At 38.4% G+C, this 19136-nt stretch overlaps 1 protein-coding gene across 1 annotated transcript in view; it reads left to right on the forward strand.

Annotated features, from left to right (window-relative positions):
* LOC124608455 (dentin sialophosphoprotein) overlaps window positions 1-19136 on the forward strand; it is a 90921-nt gene that overhangs the window by 44047 nt on the left and 27738 nt on the right. Inside the window, exon 4 of the mRNA XM_047139986.1 lies at window positions 1410-4670. Coding sequence (XP_046995942.1) covers window positions 1410-4670 — 3261 coding nt within the window. The remainder of the gene's footprint in view (window positions 1-1409; window positions 4671-19136) is intronic.

The following is a 19136-nucleotide window of genomic DNA, read 5'->3' on the forward strand; positions in this document are numbered from 1 at the left end:
TCTTCCTAGATTTGCAAAAGGTGTTCATTTTTATTTCTTTCAATGTTTGAATGGATAAGGAAAGAAAATGTCCCAGCCATGCACTGTAAAGTGCCTTGCAGTGTATATTGCTGCAAGCTCTACTGCATACCGTGTGGTGTAGTGGTTAGCATCACTGTCTGGTGGGCTAGGGGTCACCCGTTCAAACCTTGGACACCAGCAATTATTTGTTATTTCATACTTGTCATTTCAGGAGAGTTCATGAAGTACCTTATGTTTGTATATCTGGAATATTCAATGATTGGAACGGGATGTAGGATGCTGTGATGTTGTGCTGAATTGCATCGGGCTCATGCAATGCTGGAGTTTTAGGGCAGCTTCTGCCTTGGACTGGCGCCATGTTGGTAGACCCATGCTGGCTGTTGTGCTGACTTGAGCACAGGATGCTGATGTCATTATTCATGGCTATGGATTGCTGATCTCCTCATGATGCAGCAAGTGTAAGACCAGCCCTAGAACAATCACACACACAAAATTTTACTATACTGTAACCAGAGAATCAAGTGTGAATAACATGATCGCTATCAATCCTATTGATAGAGTATTCTAAGCTAGTTGGACTGGAATACTTATGTCATCGAAGAGAGGCTCTGCTCTATGATGGCGTTCATAATGATCAAATCAGCTCTGCTCCTCTCGAGTTGTCAGCGTTTTTTGGTTCCACTACATTAGCTTAACAAATTTGCTACAGTGTCTTTACTGCTTAGTTGCGAGGTATAGTTGCATCCTACCTAGTGTCTCTTACGTAATGTTACAAAAGTAATGAATGCAGTTCAGTCTTATACTCTTGTAACCATTTTCTGCTGAACTAGCTCACAGTTGCACATAAGTGTTTTGATTTGCTGACTCCCTGATTGAGTAACGTGTTGGAACGTTTACACTTTCTGGCTGGTAGCTATTGACACTTGCGCATGATTGACTAATGCTGGCTGTTCAGATTTAGAAAACTGTACTCTCCCTTTTTGTTACTAATTTTTTGCGTAACATTTCCGTCCACTTTGTACCTGTATATATAGGTGTGGAATTAGAAGAACCCGAGACAGAAGCCAATAGGCAGTTTGTATACACACATAGTTTGTTCAAACCTCATTATGCGATAGTAATAGTTGCTATTATCATTATATTGCTTAACATTTTGTTTGTTGTGTATTTATTAGCTTGACTTCAATTATGCGATAGTAATAGTTGCTATTATCATTATATTGCTTAACATTTTGTTTGTTGTGTATTTATTAGCTTGACTTCATCTTTGATGGTTATTTTACTCACTAAATATACAAATTGCGAAATTATGTTTTTGTCAAGACAGTTTGTGTCACTTATTTTGATTAATTTTGTAATGTTCTCCATTTTTGTTGTTGATGTTTTAGGAACATTATGAAGCTTACCTGAAGCGTGTATATCCAACATGGAAGAATAAGAGTCCAAGTATCGCATCTGCTAGAAATAATCACACAGGGCATAGCCCAGTTTGTTTTGATCAGCACATTGAATCATCATATGCTGAAAGCTTTACAACTCCATTCACAACCAATCGTAGAAATTCTGTTTCCTTCTCAGATAATCTAACATCATCTCCAAGATTAATGGATATTTCGTACTCACCAAGAAACTTTGATGATACTATGAGCCCTAATGGTTTTCCTAGATATCAGCAACGCACTCTAGATAGAGAGGTCACTGGAGGTAAATCAAAGTTTCCAACAAATTTGTATGACAATGCTGCAATAAAAAAAGGATTGGAATATGATCATGGTCCTAACAATTATATCAGAGGAATGAAAACAGAGTTTAACAATACAGGCACATTACATGACAGCCCAAATATCATAAATGGATACTTGGGATTTACAGGGCAGTCAGCTGTTTCAAACTCAGACATTTACTTCAGTTCTGACACTCAGAAGTTCCCTTCCACATTTGAGAACAGAATGCAAAATTTGAATGATAGCAAGACAGAAATTCATGGTCCACGAGACAGACTTCAGTTCTTACATGAAAATAACGTTATGGGCAATATGGAAAGATCTGTAAGTGTAGTGAATTCTGTGAAGGGGGATTTAAGTCCTGTGTACAAAAAAGAAAGTAAGGATCTGGCTGCTGGTATGGCAGCAGACATAGATTGGGAGCAGAATACCAGTCGTGATCTTCTCAATATGTCTCTTACAGATGATGGAAAGGTTTCAAATGGTCCACGGAAAGCAGAACAACTAATGAAACATCAGCAAAATTTACATGTACTTAAAATGCAGATGGAGGATGTAAAAACACCAGTGACAGAAGATAGTTATGCTGAGAACCATGATCACAGCAAAGATTTTCTTGAGGAGCATATTCAAACACATGTTAAAGGAGATTTGTCTTCAGATTATAACAAACAGGAAGAAATTGGAACTGTTTCTCCACATAAGACTTATGTCCAAGAAAGCCACGATGAAAAAGATGAACTGGATGGTATACACTCTGTAGATAATTCTACTGATGATATTTCTATTGAAATTGGTAGAAAAATCGAAAGAGCTCTGTCTTCTGAAAGAGAAACAGTAAAACCATCAGGTTCTCCAGAAAGACAGAGAAATCTTGACATAATAATGGAAGAAACCAACAATACTGAAGAGACTCATACACAAACTAAGTCAATGCCAGAAAAAACTAATGACTTTTCTGTGAATGACACTGAATTGTTAAGTGGTGCCATACTGACAGAAGATGATGAGCTGCAGTATAGTTTGAGTAATGACACTGGACATAAAGAGACCAATGAGCAGCAGATAATTTTAGAAGAGAAAGCTGTGCACAGGACTGCTTTGCCTGTACAAGGTGAACAAATAACATCTGACTTCAAGTCCCAAAGTAGAGACCTTTCAAGGGGAGACAACCATACAAATTTTGAAGGAAATGGCAGTGAAGTAAATCAGGGAACTTATGAGAGTAATATCCAAAATGTAAATGATAATTTGATGTATCTTCAGCAGCCACAGAATGTTTATGAAACTACTCCAGCTTATACCGAGGACATCAGGCAAACTGTGTATGGTGATTATAATAATGGGATAGTAAATGCTCAGGATGGTGAACAATATTTGCAAGAGGCTCCTAATCCAGAAGTTCTTGCTGAAACATATGATGTGCCAGCTGCAAACTTTGACAGTGGGCTTCAACCAATACAAACTGGAGGTGGCGACATGAATGTATCTGGAGTTATATTTGACAATACCCAGGATCAAAATTATATTTATGATACTGTACAGAATGTACAAGACAATTATAATCCTGGTGGAGAATTAAATGAAAATTTTTATGTGGAGACCTATGAGTCATCAGATCCTAATTTTGGACAGCAGTTGCAGCCAAACAATGTTGTTCCTGATCAGAACTGGGAACCATATAATGAGATGGCATTTCAAGGTGACAGTGGTCAAGATGAAGTTCAGTCTACTTATCAGAACTTTGGAATACAACAAGATGTGAACACCCAGAACTTGCAGCCTGGAGAATTTATATATAGTCAGGAAGTCCCTGGCAATGACCCTCAGTTCTACACAAACAATTTAGAGCAACAGGGAGCATATAATCAACAACCAGGTGAGGACCAGTACTTCTATGGTGATGGTGTGCAGACTGGCAGTGTTCAAGAAGATGTAAGTGGCAATCAGCTTGATTATGTAACCAATGATGCTGTATTAGAACAACAAACGTACCAACAACCTGATGAAGGGGATGGAGGTTGTAGTCCACAGCCTGATGATGAGCCTAACTGTGTAATGGACAAGGCTGATGATGGGGTTGCAATTTCTTCCAGTCAAGTATTTGACAAAAACCAACTTCCTGACATTCAAATACAGCAAAAGTCAGAACAGTACACTGAAAACTTGCATGCAGTGGCAAGTGAATCATGTGAGGGATCTAGCAATAATTCTGAAATGCAGAGAGAAATGTTAGAAAAACAAAATGCTTGCAATAGTGAATCTGTTCCCAATACTGTGCGAGACTCAACAAATTTATCTGACAATCTGGAGACAAAAAACACAAGAATCAAGGGAGAATTTTGTCAAGATCCTAATGGTATGGAAACAGTACTGGCACCTAGTGAAACTACTGACAATAAGAGTGATGGTGGGACAGGCATTGAACAGTCTCTCAGTACAACAGAGATTGCAGCAAAAAAGGCAAGTAACGATGTGCAGGGTGATGGGAGATGCATTGACTTACTTAACACTATATCAGAAGAAGTGAAAGATGAAACAGCTCATACAAACGGCAGCAATTCATTTAAAGATGCTCCAAGAAATGATCAGCACAAAGATATCATAAGTGGACATCAAGAGGTTGTGGAAAGCAATATTATTACTAAATCAGATGAGAAAGTGTCAAACAGTGGGGACAAGAGAGAGGAGATGAACACTTATTCAAACAAAGAGCCATCTGATTTAGAATCCGCAAAGTCAGTAATATCAGGGGAAGAGGAATTTACTGAGTCATTTGATGGAGGGAAATATCATGAACCAACTGTGGGTTATGAACGTGGTATCCCTGGCTACAATAATGCTGCTGACAGTAGCACAACTGAAGACTCATCAGAACGCTGGACAACAATGCCGAAGAAGACAAGGCAACAGATGACTCTCAAGGTATTGCTAATGACACTGACTATGAATGAGTTGTAATAATGTATAGATATCATAAAGCCATTATTAATGCAATTTTAAACACAGTTTGCTATATTTTTTATACATAAAAAAGATTTAAAATAAAATGTGGCAGAAAGTAGCAACATATCAGAGTGTCGAGTTAAAATTCTAAATTTTTTTAATGCTTACAAATGGATGGTGGTAAATTAATGTACTATGTCTTATTTCGTTTACTGTTTGCCTTGAAAACTTGAAATGAGTGAAAACAATGGTCTGCATATTTGATTTTCTTGCTTTCTTTTTTAACTGTGTATAAGAATTGTACAAACTTATGGGAAGTAAGTAGCAACATTCATTTTCTGTGGAATTATTTGGTTTTTATCAGAAATAACTTGTTCATTATGGGAAATTCATTTTGCAAAAGCTGCAGCTCCTCCAGCAATGTATCAACATCTGTGAAAATGCAACACACATAAGGAATTGTTTAAATGAATTCAGACTTACAAGATATATACAACAGGGTAACACCAGCCAGTGATTACATTTTCAGAGAGATAGCATGCAGTTAGACCTAACTGCACTCTCTTCTGAATGAAAGGAAAGACCAATTTTACACCAAACAGTCCGTGAAGAAACATAAATTTAAATGTAAATGTGAAAGCAAGTGGCAGTATGTCTTGTTACAAATAACGTAATATAAGTGTGCAAGTGATTTTAAATGATGAATACTGATGGTCATTCTGGAAATGGGTTTATCATACTACTAGATTGTACTCATAGTAAACAGGCTGCTGTAATAATGAGGCATGTTAAAATTAGTGGATGAAAGAGGGCCATACAAAGTGACGATCGGCCCTTGAAATGTGACCACTATGTGGGATGACTGCTATCCTGTTCACGTGATTGTAATGGATTATACAGCTTCATCCACAGTGTTGACTCTTTGGTGGAGTGCTGAGACAGATCTGAGTTGAATCAGACATAGCCTATAATGCACTGAACTGATTTGCATGCTGCTGCATAGGCTTCCATTATCCAAAAATCACGAATGTTTCAGACTGCAATGGGCATGTGAGTACTATCTCTGGCATGCTTTATGACAAAATGTACAGTTTTCAGTCTTATCTCACATAACCTGCACTACACTCCTGAGAAAGAACAGTATTACACCAAGTATAGCCTATGAAGTACCATAAAACTAAATTTAAATGTGGAAGCACATGGCTGTATGCCTAGTTGCAAATAGCAAAGTATCAGCATGTAAGTGACTTGAAACAACAAAAACTGGTGGTCATTCTGGAAAAGGGTTTACCAAACTATGACATTTGATAGGCATGCTGCTGTAATAATGAAGCATGTTAAAACCTTTGTCAAGAGACCTCAGATGTTCCAGACTGCAGTGGACATGTAAACAATGTTGCTGGCATGCTGAGTGACAAAAATGTACAGTTTTCAGACTAGTTCCACTTTAACCTGCAGGCCACTCAAAGCCACAAGTTTAAGATGCTATTTTGTAGCCAGATTCTGGAAGACTGCATTTTTCAGTAACATAGCTGACAAACATTAAATATAATAGTTTAAAGCACCATTTGACACTAAATTAAATCTTAGCTCTTACCAACAGAAGGCAGCCTGAACGACAAACACTGTGTCATGTATGTTTGGGGTTGCAAAATAGTACCCCTTTCTCACAAGCCATGTTTCAGGAGTACAGTGCATGGTAACATGTGCATAAGAATGTACAAAACTTCTCAAATAATGGCAGGTAACACAGCTCCCCTGGCTTTCACTTTCAACTGACAGTTCACTGGTAGGCAACTTGCACTTCTACCCCAAAGCCCCGTGAAGCCCATAGTTTATTTACGGGAGGAAGGGTGTATCAGAACAATATAACTCGCAAGAATGTTGATAGGCACACAGAATCATTGCACTCATTTTCTAGGACATTTACAAGTTAACAGTACTTATTGCTTATAATAAAAATAGTACAAAATTATCTACTAAATATATACCATAAATGACGTCATCAAAACTTTCATGTGGAATTCATTGCTTTTTCCAAGGTTCAGAAATGAGTAGTATATTCTGATATTTTTAGAAGAAGCACTGTTAGGTGTTATTTTGTTTACATATTATTTGCAATGAATACTTTGTGCCTAAGTGAAGAGTTACCTCAAAAAAGTCTCCTGTAGGACACCACTAAATAAAAATACATAAAATTTGTAAACTTACTGATTTTCATGCACAAAATTACCTTTAATGTTGCGGCACAAAATGTGTAAACTTAGTGATTTTTGTGAATCCATATTATTAATTTTCTAGTTTCAACTCTTATTGTCCATTTTGGATATTGTTGACAAGTTAAATTGTCCGCTCCTCTAGTCTACAGCGTGCTATTGATGAATTTATGCATGGCCTCTGCATGTTCCTTGAGCGCTATTGATAAGTTAACTTGGACATCCCTGCATTTCCCCAAGCACTAATAACGGGTATAGTTGCACCAGCATTCAGGTCCCTGCATGTTGTTGATGAGTTTAAGTGTGCAGCAGATTTTTTGCCCCAAGTCTCAGTACGTTTCAACGGTTATGGCTGCTGAGTTGTGTGCAGCTATTTTGTATGTTGGCATCTCTTTTTGCTGCATTCTACTTTACTTTATGTCTTACTGTTTATGAGGACTGGCATCATAATGTTTTTTCTTATCAGTTATTCTCTTGGGGAAGAGATCATGGAGATACTGTGAGGACTAATTATTCATTGTCAATGTAAGTGAAACTCGCCCAGAGGTTCTGAAAGTAACAGTCTTAAGTCATCTATGTCAGCAGGTGTAACATTACAATCTTATGCTTCAACAAGAGATATAATCGATAGTTCATCCAAATCTGAAGAGTCTGAAAGTGATAGTGAAACACTTAGAAGCAAGCACAGTTTAGTAACAAATTTGATTGGAAATAATATGATTGTCTTCACTTAATCACACATTTGATGATTCCCTTTTGGGGCTCAACTGTCATCCTCATAATAGGTTTGACAAAGATACTGTGCTGATAGATATATTGACTGGAAGTTTGAAGTGCTGTGATGTCTATTTCATTTCAGAAGTATGCATAAGTAAAAATACAGCATGCACTGTATCAGATAGACAAAAATGATCATTTATTTATGATATTAAACATTTCATATATCAACATAAAATATTTTTAAGTTTCTCTTAATGGGACATCCTTAGATGATGAGAAAATGATCATACACCTTGATTTCCATTGCCCTGAAGATTGTATTGGAAAAGTGCACACAATACCTGCTGTTTTCATGCATTTCCGTAAACTTTTTAGGTGCATGCACATCTTTTCCATTGTTGCTGTCTATGAACAAAATGTTGTTTCAGAAAATACACAGGGAAGGCTGAACATTTTGGATTATGTACACCTCATTTCAAAAGTTACATTAAATTGATGGAATATTACTAACTGAGTGACAGAGAACTTTTTCCATTCTAAATGGACAAGAAATAATAATAAGTTTAAGAAACACATTGCCAACACTTTTAACGGAATGAGAACTTTTCCATTGATGTACTAGATACGTAGTGTGCTGTTATAGATAGGCAACCTGTCACCCTCAGTGATGAAGCTCTCAATTAATCTATTAAAAATCAATCGTGAAACTACCAATTAAATCTCATGATATAATAAAAGTGAAGTTCAAAAGTTTTTAATGGGGTTACAACAAATCCCAATTCTCAAATACTGTTACAGATGATCAATATATGTTGTTCACCATAACAAAGCAATAGGATACTTTTGACTACAAAAATATCGTAAAGGAAAATGGTATCATTGATGACTTTCATCCCTCACACTCAACAAAACAGTACAATCTAAACCTGAACAGAAAGTAACTGACAGTGTATGATCCAAAAATATCTGCTTAACTAAAATAAAATTTGTTTCTTAAAAGACATCATAGTCGCCGTTGACTGTATAAAATATTTATTGTTACTATTGCAATTTCGACCTTATGGCCATTTTCAAGTAACACTGCAAAGTTACATTCTGTGATAATATAAAACTAACTGGCATGAGTACATGTTTTATACTGACAGAATGTAACTTTGCAGTGTTACTAGAAAATGGCCATAAGGCCGAAATTGCAATAGTAACAATAAATATTTTATACAGTCAATGGCGACTATGATGTCTTTTAATAAATACTATATGACTGTGAATCCCAACCATGAGAAGTTCATTAAAATTTGTTTATTTCTTTACTTAGTAAATTGATGAATGCATGCAGTACAGTAGGTATCATCAACATGAGATGTTAACGAACACTGAATTACTGTTGTGTTCAGAAATCAACACACTATCGGAGTGGGTTACCAAAATCAGATCAGGAACTATTGAAGTATCTTTACGTCTCTGAGTATTTCGTTTGTTCATAGACAACACACAAAATCAGGAACTAATTTTTACACCTACAGTAAAGGTCCTCTCGGCAGTGACAAATTTTAAAGTGACTGAAGGAGACTTCGCAGAAAGCAATTCAGAAATATTCAGCACAGGGTGAGACAGGCTGCTCAGGCAGGCCCACCATACATAAAAGCTTGACACGGGCTGTTTAGGGCAGGTAAATGCATTAGGCAATAACTGGACCATAAGATCTCGGATTTCCAGTTACATCAAGTGATTAAAATTACGTAGGCTTTCGGCCAAGCACTCATTAGCCATTACCAAGTGGTACAACTACCAGTGGGCTGCTGGTATGCCCGTTATGTATACAAGCTGCTGGTTGTGATGTCACTGGTGCTCATTGCTGTGTATGGGCAGACATTGACTAGGCGTTTGATGTCCCTGCTTCAGCCGAGTAATCACTGGATCCCTCACCATGCTCGCTGAGCTGCAGGCCACCATCTCTATTAAGGATGTTATCAGTGATTTTTATTTCAATGGCTTCCATAATTACACAGTCTGAGAAATGTGTAGTATGAGCCACAACAGAGGTTTAGTCAAATTTGACAAGATGACAGTTTTCTAAAGCATGCTTAGTTAAAGCAGGTTTCTCAGGATAGTGTAGGCAATAAAACCACTCATGCTCCTTCCCACGTTGTTCTATACTGTGTACTGTTTGTCTGTCATAAGAGTGGCCACACTTGCAAGGTATCTTGCACCAATGTTTGTAAAATAGTGTGCTTATGTGCTGGGAAATGATGGCTGATGATGGGTAAGTACACACTGTTGTGAGTGGGTTTTCTGTGGACCTGTGGCCAAGGCATCCACTTTGTTTGCAGTGGATGAGGACACTGAGGAAGGGCAATGCATTGTCTTTTTCTACCTCCATGTGGAATTGGAAGTTACTGTTAATGTTGTTGAGATGTTCCTAGAATTCATCAAGTTTCTCACGTCCATGTAGCCAAATGACGAATGTGTCATCAACGTATCAAAAGAAACAGCTAGGCATTAATGGCGCTGTGTCTAAGGCAATATCCTCAAAATTCTCCATGACGAGGTTTGCAACAGCTAGAGCTAAAAAGCTTCCCATAACAAGTCCATCTGGCCGATCATAATACTGGACATTGTAAAGAAAGTAAGATGATGTAAAAGAACTGGGATACTAGGTCAAAAGAGTCTTTGATAGTCACATTTGTAAACAGCACCACCACATCAAAAGTGACACCCCCCCCCTAAACTGGGTTAAATTGACTGAGCTTTTACTATGACATTCACCAGTGTCCCACCTGTGGAGCAAGGAGAGTGCCCAAGTACTTCAGCAGCTTGTATGCTGGTGAACCAGTGTTGGGCATGGTGGGAAGAATGACATCCCAGTCTTGTGGATCTTTGGTAAATAATGAGAAGTGGTTTAGGTTTCTTGATAAAACTGCCTTCCACTGATGAGTGTTTGAGAAACTCAAATGCTTTTTTATTATCGCCAATGTTGGGTCATGTGGAAGCATTCAGTAAGTATATTTGTCCAGTAGCAAACAGGTCTTCATATTGTAGTCTGCGTATTCTATAAGCACGGCTGCATTGCCCATGCTAGCAGGAAGGACCACAACCCTTTCATTATCAAGTACTGCACACAGGTCATTGTGCTCAGCCTTGGTCAGATTGGGTGCTGGTTGCTTTGCTTTAGTGAGAGTACAGCTCATTTCACACTGTGTTTATCTGCTGCCTCACCTGGTAGCTTGTGAACTGCCTGTTCTGCACCACTTATTATTTTACAGATAGGGCTGTCCCACAGCAAAGGTCTGAAGTTGAGTCCTTTCTTAAGCGCCAACATTGCGTCCATGCCTATATCTCTCACCCTCAATATCAGTGATCCAACACTGTATTGTCATTGTGAAAGATGACTGAACTTTTCTCCTTCTCTGTAATTCATTTCTGTGATGAAATTTGTTGGGAAACCGTAGCTACGAGAAAGCATTGTTCTTCCGTGATGTCCTCGTCCACTGCAAACAAAATGGATGCCTTCATCACAGCATCTACAGAAAATATACTTACACCAATATGTACTCGCATGCCATCAGACATTATCACCTGGCACACAAGTGTACTGTGTTACAAACATTGGTGGATTGTGCTGCAAGAATGATATCAGACACTTATAACTTGCCCTATGAGCTGAGCCACTAATGCAAGATCTTCAGGATCAATAGCTACAATGTTTGTGAAATAAATGAAATGATTTCAGGCAAGAATCGCCATAAAATAATCTATGAGAAGTAGGAAAAGCAACTTGCTTTCTTACCCTTCTGTGGCTCTCTATCAGGCAAGATAAGCCACCTGCTGAAAAGACATATGATCAAATCGATCTTCAGGCCTCTGACAATTATTGAAACCAGTTAGAGATGCAGCAAGTCTCAGAACTCCTGAGATCTACAGGATATCTTGCGAGTGTGGCCAGTCTTACATCGGACAAACAGTATGCACTGTTGAGCAACACAAGAATGAACATGAGAGATTTTATCGCCTATGCTACCCCAAGAAATCTGCTTTAACTGAGCATGCTTTAGAGTATGGTCACCACACAAAATCTGACAAAACCTCTGTTGTGGATTGCACTAACAGCTTCTGGGACTGTGTTATTAAAGAAGCCATTGAAATAAAATTCACCTGTAAACCCATAATAAAGATTGGCCTGCAGCTCACCACAACATGGGTTCCAGCATTCATGTGTTTGGAGCTGGCACATTGAATACTGAGGCAACACATGCCCATATTTGGAGTTGATGTGAGCACTAGTGACACCATAGCTGGCAGCTAGTGTGCATAAAGGCAAACCAGCATTCTACTGACAGTGATACCACTTGATAATGGCCAAGGAGTGCTTGGCTGAAAGCTCGTTTAATTTTAATTACTTGGAAACCCAAAAACTTTCTATTCAGTGTCACCTGCTGCAAGACTTCACATTCTTACATTAGGCGATAACAATGCAGCGCTCACCTCATCATATAGCAAGAACGTCTGCAGCAAAAAAAAAGAGTTAATAAATACCCCCAAAAGCGTAGAATCTTGTGCTTTGTGTACTACTTCCTAATGCAATGCTGCATTAATGTCTACAAATATAGTTTTACTCAAACTCACTGTATGTTGTGTGGCAGAGTGTACGTGGTATATCAGAATTATTCACCCCCTTCTCCCCACTCCCTCGCCCACCTCCTCCCTCTCCCTGTCCATTTCCTACATCAGGACTGTCGGTACTAATCAGTATGCACTGAAAAATATAAGTTTGAAGAAGTAATACAGGGTGCCCAGATTAATCATGTAATAATTTAAGATGTAATAGCTTGAGAAGTAATTGAGATATTTATTGATGGTATTTTCCTACAAGTATTGTAACTCAAAATGTTTTTTACACACCTAATTCACCTCAATATGTGCACCATGAGTGATGCGACAGACGTCTAATCTGTATTCCATTTCTGTTCAAGTGTTTTGAAATATTGTAACTGTAACATTTGCGATAGCAGCACAAATGTAATGCCACAGATCTGATAGATTACAAACTGGTGTCTGGTACACTTGATTCTTGTTGAACCCCCACAGAAAAAAATCAAGTGGCTTAATTTATGGGCTTCTAGGCAGCCAAGCAATTGATGGACTACCTCTCCCAATCTAATGATTGGATGAAGTGACTTTAGCTCCATAAGAGAAAGCAAAAAGAACACCTTCTGCTGTGGAGTCCCCATGGCTGTTGACTTGTGTTTAGATGAATAAAGGAGTACACACATGCTCAAATAGCATTTTCCACAAGCAAGCACAGAAAACATTTTGATTTACCACATGTGTGGAATCAAACCATCACAAGAAATCTCAGATACATCTCAAGTTATTACATTTTATGTTATTACATGTTTAACCTAGACGCTCTGTATGTTTCTTGACTCGTATTGGAACATGAGCGATCGGAATTTTGAGAGTGAGGCTCTCTGTGATGCACATTGCCTTTCTGGTAGCATCTTTTACTGAGCTTTGTTGACACTTTCAAACTGCCTAACCTGTGACAAACTGTGCAGCTCTTCTTTAAATGTTTTTATTTCTTCCATTAAGTCAACTTAATAAGGGTGCCTTCTTCTTAGGTCTTCAAGCATCAGGTTGATTAGCAGCTGCTTCCATGCATTTCTGTCTTCACCCTTCCTCTTCAGAATGATATAGATGGTGCACCCAGTATCCTCCATAATCGAGTTGATGTATTTTAGTCGCAGTTCGCCTTTTGCGCTCTTTGCTTCTACTGTCCCTTCAGTCTTATTTTTAATAATGATACCATAATGTCTCAGCAGGTGGCCAGCCCTGTGTTCCATCTGTGTTGGCGCACTTCTTCATTTGTTATTGTGTCTACCCAAGAACCCTTGAGCATTCTGTGGTAACACTATGTCTCAAAGGCTGTTATTTTCTGTTTTTCTGCTTCTCCAAGTGTCCATTATTTTATTTCCATACAGCAGCACACTCTAACAAACAAATGAGGTCTTTCCTGTTATGTTTGCCTATGCAGCTGGATGTGACAAGGTTTCTTCTCGTGTTAAACACAGCTTCTGTGCGGTAGATTTGCCTTACAATATCTTTCCTTGATTTCCATCGGATGTAATAATGGATTTGACCATCTCCAACCTCTCATTGTTAAGTGAGCATTGGGCAATGGTGCTTTGTCTGATCACCACTAAGTTTCTCATTTTACCTTTATTAATTTTCGTGTTACTTGTATAAGAAGAGCTGAGGATGGTTTCCATTTTGTCCAGAATCACTTGTAATTGTTCCGGATCTTCACTTAACACTGCGATATCATCAGAAAATCTGAAAATCTCTATTTTCTTAGTGTGAATTTTAATTCCTCTCATAGCTCGTAGTCTCTCCCTAACTTCATCTTTTGCCCTCTGAATGTATCCACTGAACAAGACAGTAAAAATGAGCAGCCGTGTCTTACACTCTGTGTAATTGTAGTTTCTTCTTTATGTTCTCCACATCTTATCACAGCTGCTTCTTCTCTATACAGTGTCTGCTGTACTCTTCTGTCCATATACTTTATGCAACTCACTCTCAGCATTTCAAAACTGGGGAGCTAACATCTCATACAAACAAGGATGCTATGTGATTGAATAAAACACGAATTTTGTGGGTGAATTTCAATTCCTAGGATTATTCTGATAAATAACTGAGTGGTAGCCAACTGTACTATGGCTAGAGTTATGCATTCATTCTCCCTTAAGTTGCTCCAAACATATACTCTTAGGTTCTTTATGGTTGTGACTCATTTCTGTTACTGATCATTGATCATGCCACACATTAGATTACGTTTATTGGTGTTGTGGATCTTTACACCAAATTCAATTCATCTTCAAGTCTTCCAGCATTTTGTAATAATTTTCTAGTCGTATGACATTCCTGTTTACAGCCAAGCAAACAGCCACAAAGAACATAAATTTTTCTCTGCCATTCATTTACATAAACTGTGAAAAGTAACAATCCTACCACACTGTTCCTTGAGGTGTCTTTTATGCTACTTATGGTTATGATGTCACTCCATCAAGAATTATATGTAGGGTTCTATTCATAGGAATGCCTTCCATCCAGGTATATCCCTGTTTCGCTATTCCATAAATATGAATTTTGTTTACTAGATAATGGTGCTTAATTGTACCCTAGGCTTTCTGGATATTGTGAAACATGTAATCAATTTTCTCTGCTAGTCAGGGGGTAGCCTAATCAAATTTTTAATGACATTTTTTGTTTCCCTTTGGGACCCTCACAGTGTAAAAATTACAAGTGTTACATTGTCTACTACCCCCCCCCCCTCCCCCCCATGAACCGTGGACCTTGCGACCTTGCCGTTGGTGGGGAGGCTTGCATGCCTCAGCGATACAGATGGCCTTACCGTAGGTGCAACCGCAACGGAGGGGTATCTGTTGAGAGGCCAGACAAATGCATGGTTCCTGAAGAGGGGCAGCAGCCTTTTCAGTAGTTACATGGGCAACAGTCTGGATGATTGACTTATCTGGCCCTGTAACACTAAACAAAACGGCCGTGCTGTGCTGGTACTGTGAATGGCTGAAAGCAAGGGGAAACTACAGCCGTAATTTTTCCCGAGGGCATGCAGCTTTACTGTATGATTAAATTATGATGGCGTCCTCTTGGGTAAAATATTCCGGAGGTAAAATAGTCCCCCATTCGGATCTCCGGGTAGGGACTACTCAAGAGGACGTCGTTATCAGGAGAAAGAAAACGCGTTCTATGGATTGGAGCGTGGAATGGCAGATCCCTCAATTGGGCAGGTAGGTTAGAAAATTTAAAAGTGGAAATGGATAGGTTAAAGTTAGATATAGTGGGAATTAAAGTTAGATACAGTGGGAATTAGCGAAATACGTTGGCAGGAGGAACAAGACTTCTGGTCATGTGACTACAGGATTATAAATACAAAATCAAATAGGGGTAATGGAGGAGTATGTTTAATAATGAATAAAAAATAGGAGTGCGGGTAAGCTACTACAAACAGCATAGTGAATGCATTATTGTGGCCAAGATAGACACGAAGCCCATGCCTACTACAGTAGTACAAGTTTATATGCCAACTAGCTCTGCAGATGACGAAGAAATTGATGAAATGTATGATGAGATAAAAGAAATTATTCAGGTAGTGAAGGGAGACGAAAAGTTAATAGCATTGGGTGACTGGAATTCGAGAGTAGGAAAAGGGAGAGAAGGAAATATAGTAGGTGAATATGGATTGGGGGTAAGAAATGAAAGAGGAAGCCGCCTGATAGAATTTTGCACAGAGCGCAACTTAATCATAGCTAACACTTGGTTCAAGAATCATAAAAGAAGGTTGTATACATGGAAGAAGCCTGGAATACTGACAGGTTTCAGATAGATTATATAATGGTAAGACAGAGATTTAGGAACCAGGTTTTAAATTGTAAGACATTTCCAGGGGCAGATGTGGACTCTGACCACAATCTATTGGTTATGAACTGCAGATTAAAACTGAAGAAACTGCAAAAAGGTGGGAATTTAAGGAGATGGGACCTGGATAAACTGACTAAACCAGAGGTTGTAGAGAGTTTCAGGGAGAGCATAAGGGAACAATTGACAGGAATGGGGGAAAGAAATACAGTAGAAGAAGAATGGGTAGCTCTGAGGGATGAAGTAGTGAAGGCAGCAGAGGATCAAGTAGGTAAAAAGACAAGGGCTAGTAGAAATCCTTGGGTAACAGAAGATATACTGAATTTAATTGATGAAAGGAGAAAATATAAAAATGCAGTAAATGAAGCAGGCAAAAAGGAATACAAACGTCTCAAAAATGATATCGACAGGAAGTGCAAAATGGCTAAGCAGGGATGGCTAGAGGACAAATTTAAGGATGTAGAGGCTTATCTCACTAGGGGTAAGATAGATACTGCCTACAGGAAAATTAAAGAGACCTTTGGAGAAAAGACAACCACTTGTATGAATATCAAGAGCTCAGATGGAAACCCAGTTCTAAGCAAAGAAGGGAAAGCAGAAAGGTGGAAGGAGTATATAGAGGGTCTATACGAGGGTGATGTACTTGAGGACAATAATATGGAAATGGAAGAGAATGTAGATGAAGATGAAATGGGAGACACGATACTGCGTGAAGAGTTTGACAGAGCACTGAAAGACCGGAGTCGAAACAAGGCCCCGGGAGTAGACAACATTCCATTAGAACTACTGACGGCCTTGGGAGAGCCAGTCCTGGCAAAACTCTACCATCTGGTGAGCAAGGTGTATGAGACAGGCGAAATACCCTCAGACTTCAAGAAGAATATAATAATTACAATCCCAAAGAAAGCAGGTGTTGACAGATGTGAAAATTACCGAACTATCAGTTTAATAAGTCACAGCTGCAAAATACTGAAGTGAATTCTTTACAGACGAACGGAAAAACTAGTAGAAGCCGATCTCGGGAACGATCAATTTGGATTCCGTAGAAATGTTGGAACACGTGAGGCAATACTGACTTAACGACTTATCTTAGAATAAAGATTAAGGAAAGGCAAACCTACATTTCTAGCATTTTTAGACTTAGAGAAAGCTTTTGACAATGTTGACTGGAATACTCTCTTTCAAATTCTAAAGGTGGCAGGTGTAAAATACAGGGAGCGAAAGGCTATTTACAATTTGTACAGAAACCAGATGGCAGTTATAAGAGTCGAGGGGCATGGGAAGGGAGTGAGACAGGGTTGTAGCCTATCCCCGATGTTATTCAATCTGTATATTGAGCAAGCAGTGAAGGAAACAAATGAAAAATTCGGAGTAGGTATTAAAATCCATGGAGAAGAAATAAAAACTTTGAGGTTCGCCGATGACATTATAATTCTGTCAGAGACAGCAAATGACTTGGAAGAGCAGTTGAACGGAATGGACAGTGTCTTGAAAGGAGGATATAAGATGAACATCAACAAAAGCAAAATGAGAATAATGGAATGTAGTCGAATTAAGTCAGGTGATGCTGAGGGAATTAGATTAGGAAGTGAGACACTTAAAGTAGTAAAGGAGTTCTGCTATTTGGGGAGCAAAATAACTGATGATGGTCGAAGTAGAGAGGATATAAAATGTAGGCTGGCAATGGCAAGGAAAGCGTTTCTGAAGAAGAGAAATTTGTTAACTTCGAGTATAGCTTTAAGTGTCATGAAGTTGTTTCTGAAAGTATTTGTATGGAGTGTAGCCATGTATGGAAGTGAAACATGGACGAAAAATAGCTTGAACAAGAAGAGAATAGAAACTTTCGAAATGTGGTGCTACAGAAGAATGCTGAAGATTAGATGGGTAGTTCACATAACTAATGAGGAGGTATTGAATAGAATTGGGGAGAAGAGGAGTTTGTGGCACAACTTGACAAGAAGAAGGGTTCTGTTTGGTAGGACATGTTCTGAGGCATCAGGGGATCACAAATTTAGCATTGGAGGGCAGCGTGGAGGGTAAAAATCGTAGAGGGAGATCGAGAGGTGAATACACTAAGCAGATTCAAAAGGATGTAGGTTGCAGTAAGTACTGGGAGATGAAGCAGCTTGCACAGGATAGAGTAGCATGGACAGCTACATCAAACCAGTCTCAGGACTGAAGACCACAACAACAACAACAACATTGTCTAATATTAACACACAAGTATAAGCTTCTTAGTGATTTCTTATACACTTTCTCCTGGTATCTGTAATTTTTTAATGTTTTAAAAAGTGTGCTAATTTGTCATGAATGCAACAGCTTTCTGTTATCCAAATAGGGGCCAATTGAATACATAACTTACTCACAACCAATTATAGAGATGTGGAATAAGTCAGTGAATATATTCATAAAATTAAAAGCCATAAAAATTGATTTTTGTAGTAGAGTAATGACTAATTAGCTTTAATAATAGTTTCGCGTATGCCATTATAATCAATGTGACAGCTATAAGTAGAGATATTGGGAAAATAAAGAATCTGATAGAAGGATGTTCATAATTTTGTATTTTGTAAAACATGGAATTAATGTTATTAAATAGCTTAGAAATATTTGATGGTAGGTCTCAAGCAGAGAGATAGATTGGTAATATAAACACAAAGGATGTAGAGGACATAAATTGTATGTCAAGTAATATGTTGAGCATGTCACGTAGGCAATTGAGCTCAAATATTTTCCCAGCAGGTCAGGTGTAGAAGGAAAGACAGATAGCAATCATCAACCCATTTTAGTCAATCTGCATGACATGAAAAAGGGTAAAGTGTCTCCTTTAGTTCCACTCAATAACATATTAGTGCAATATGTCATGAAAAAAATATTTCACTCTTCAACAGTCTGTACTCTAACATGAACTTCTGTGATATATTAAAACTACACCTTCCGATCAAAAGGATCTGGACACACAATAGCATTGAGGGAGGGGGGTTTGTTCACCCTGTGCCTCAACACTTTGCTGACAACACTTTCAGTAAGATGTCTGAATGTACATGGAGGAATGGTAACCCATTCTTGCTCAGTA

This window comes from Schistocerca americana, chromosome 1 (genome assembly GCF_021461395.2).
Source record: "Schistocerca americana isolate TAMUIC-IGC-003095 chromosome 1, iqSchAmer2.1, whole genome shotgun sequence".
Classification (NCBI taxonomy): Eukaryota; Metazoa; Arthropoda; class Insecta; order Orthoptera; family Acrididae; genus Schistocerca; species Schistocerca americana.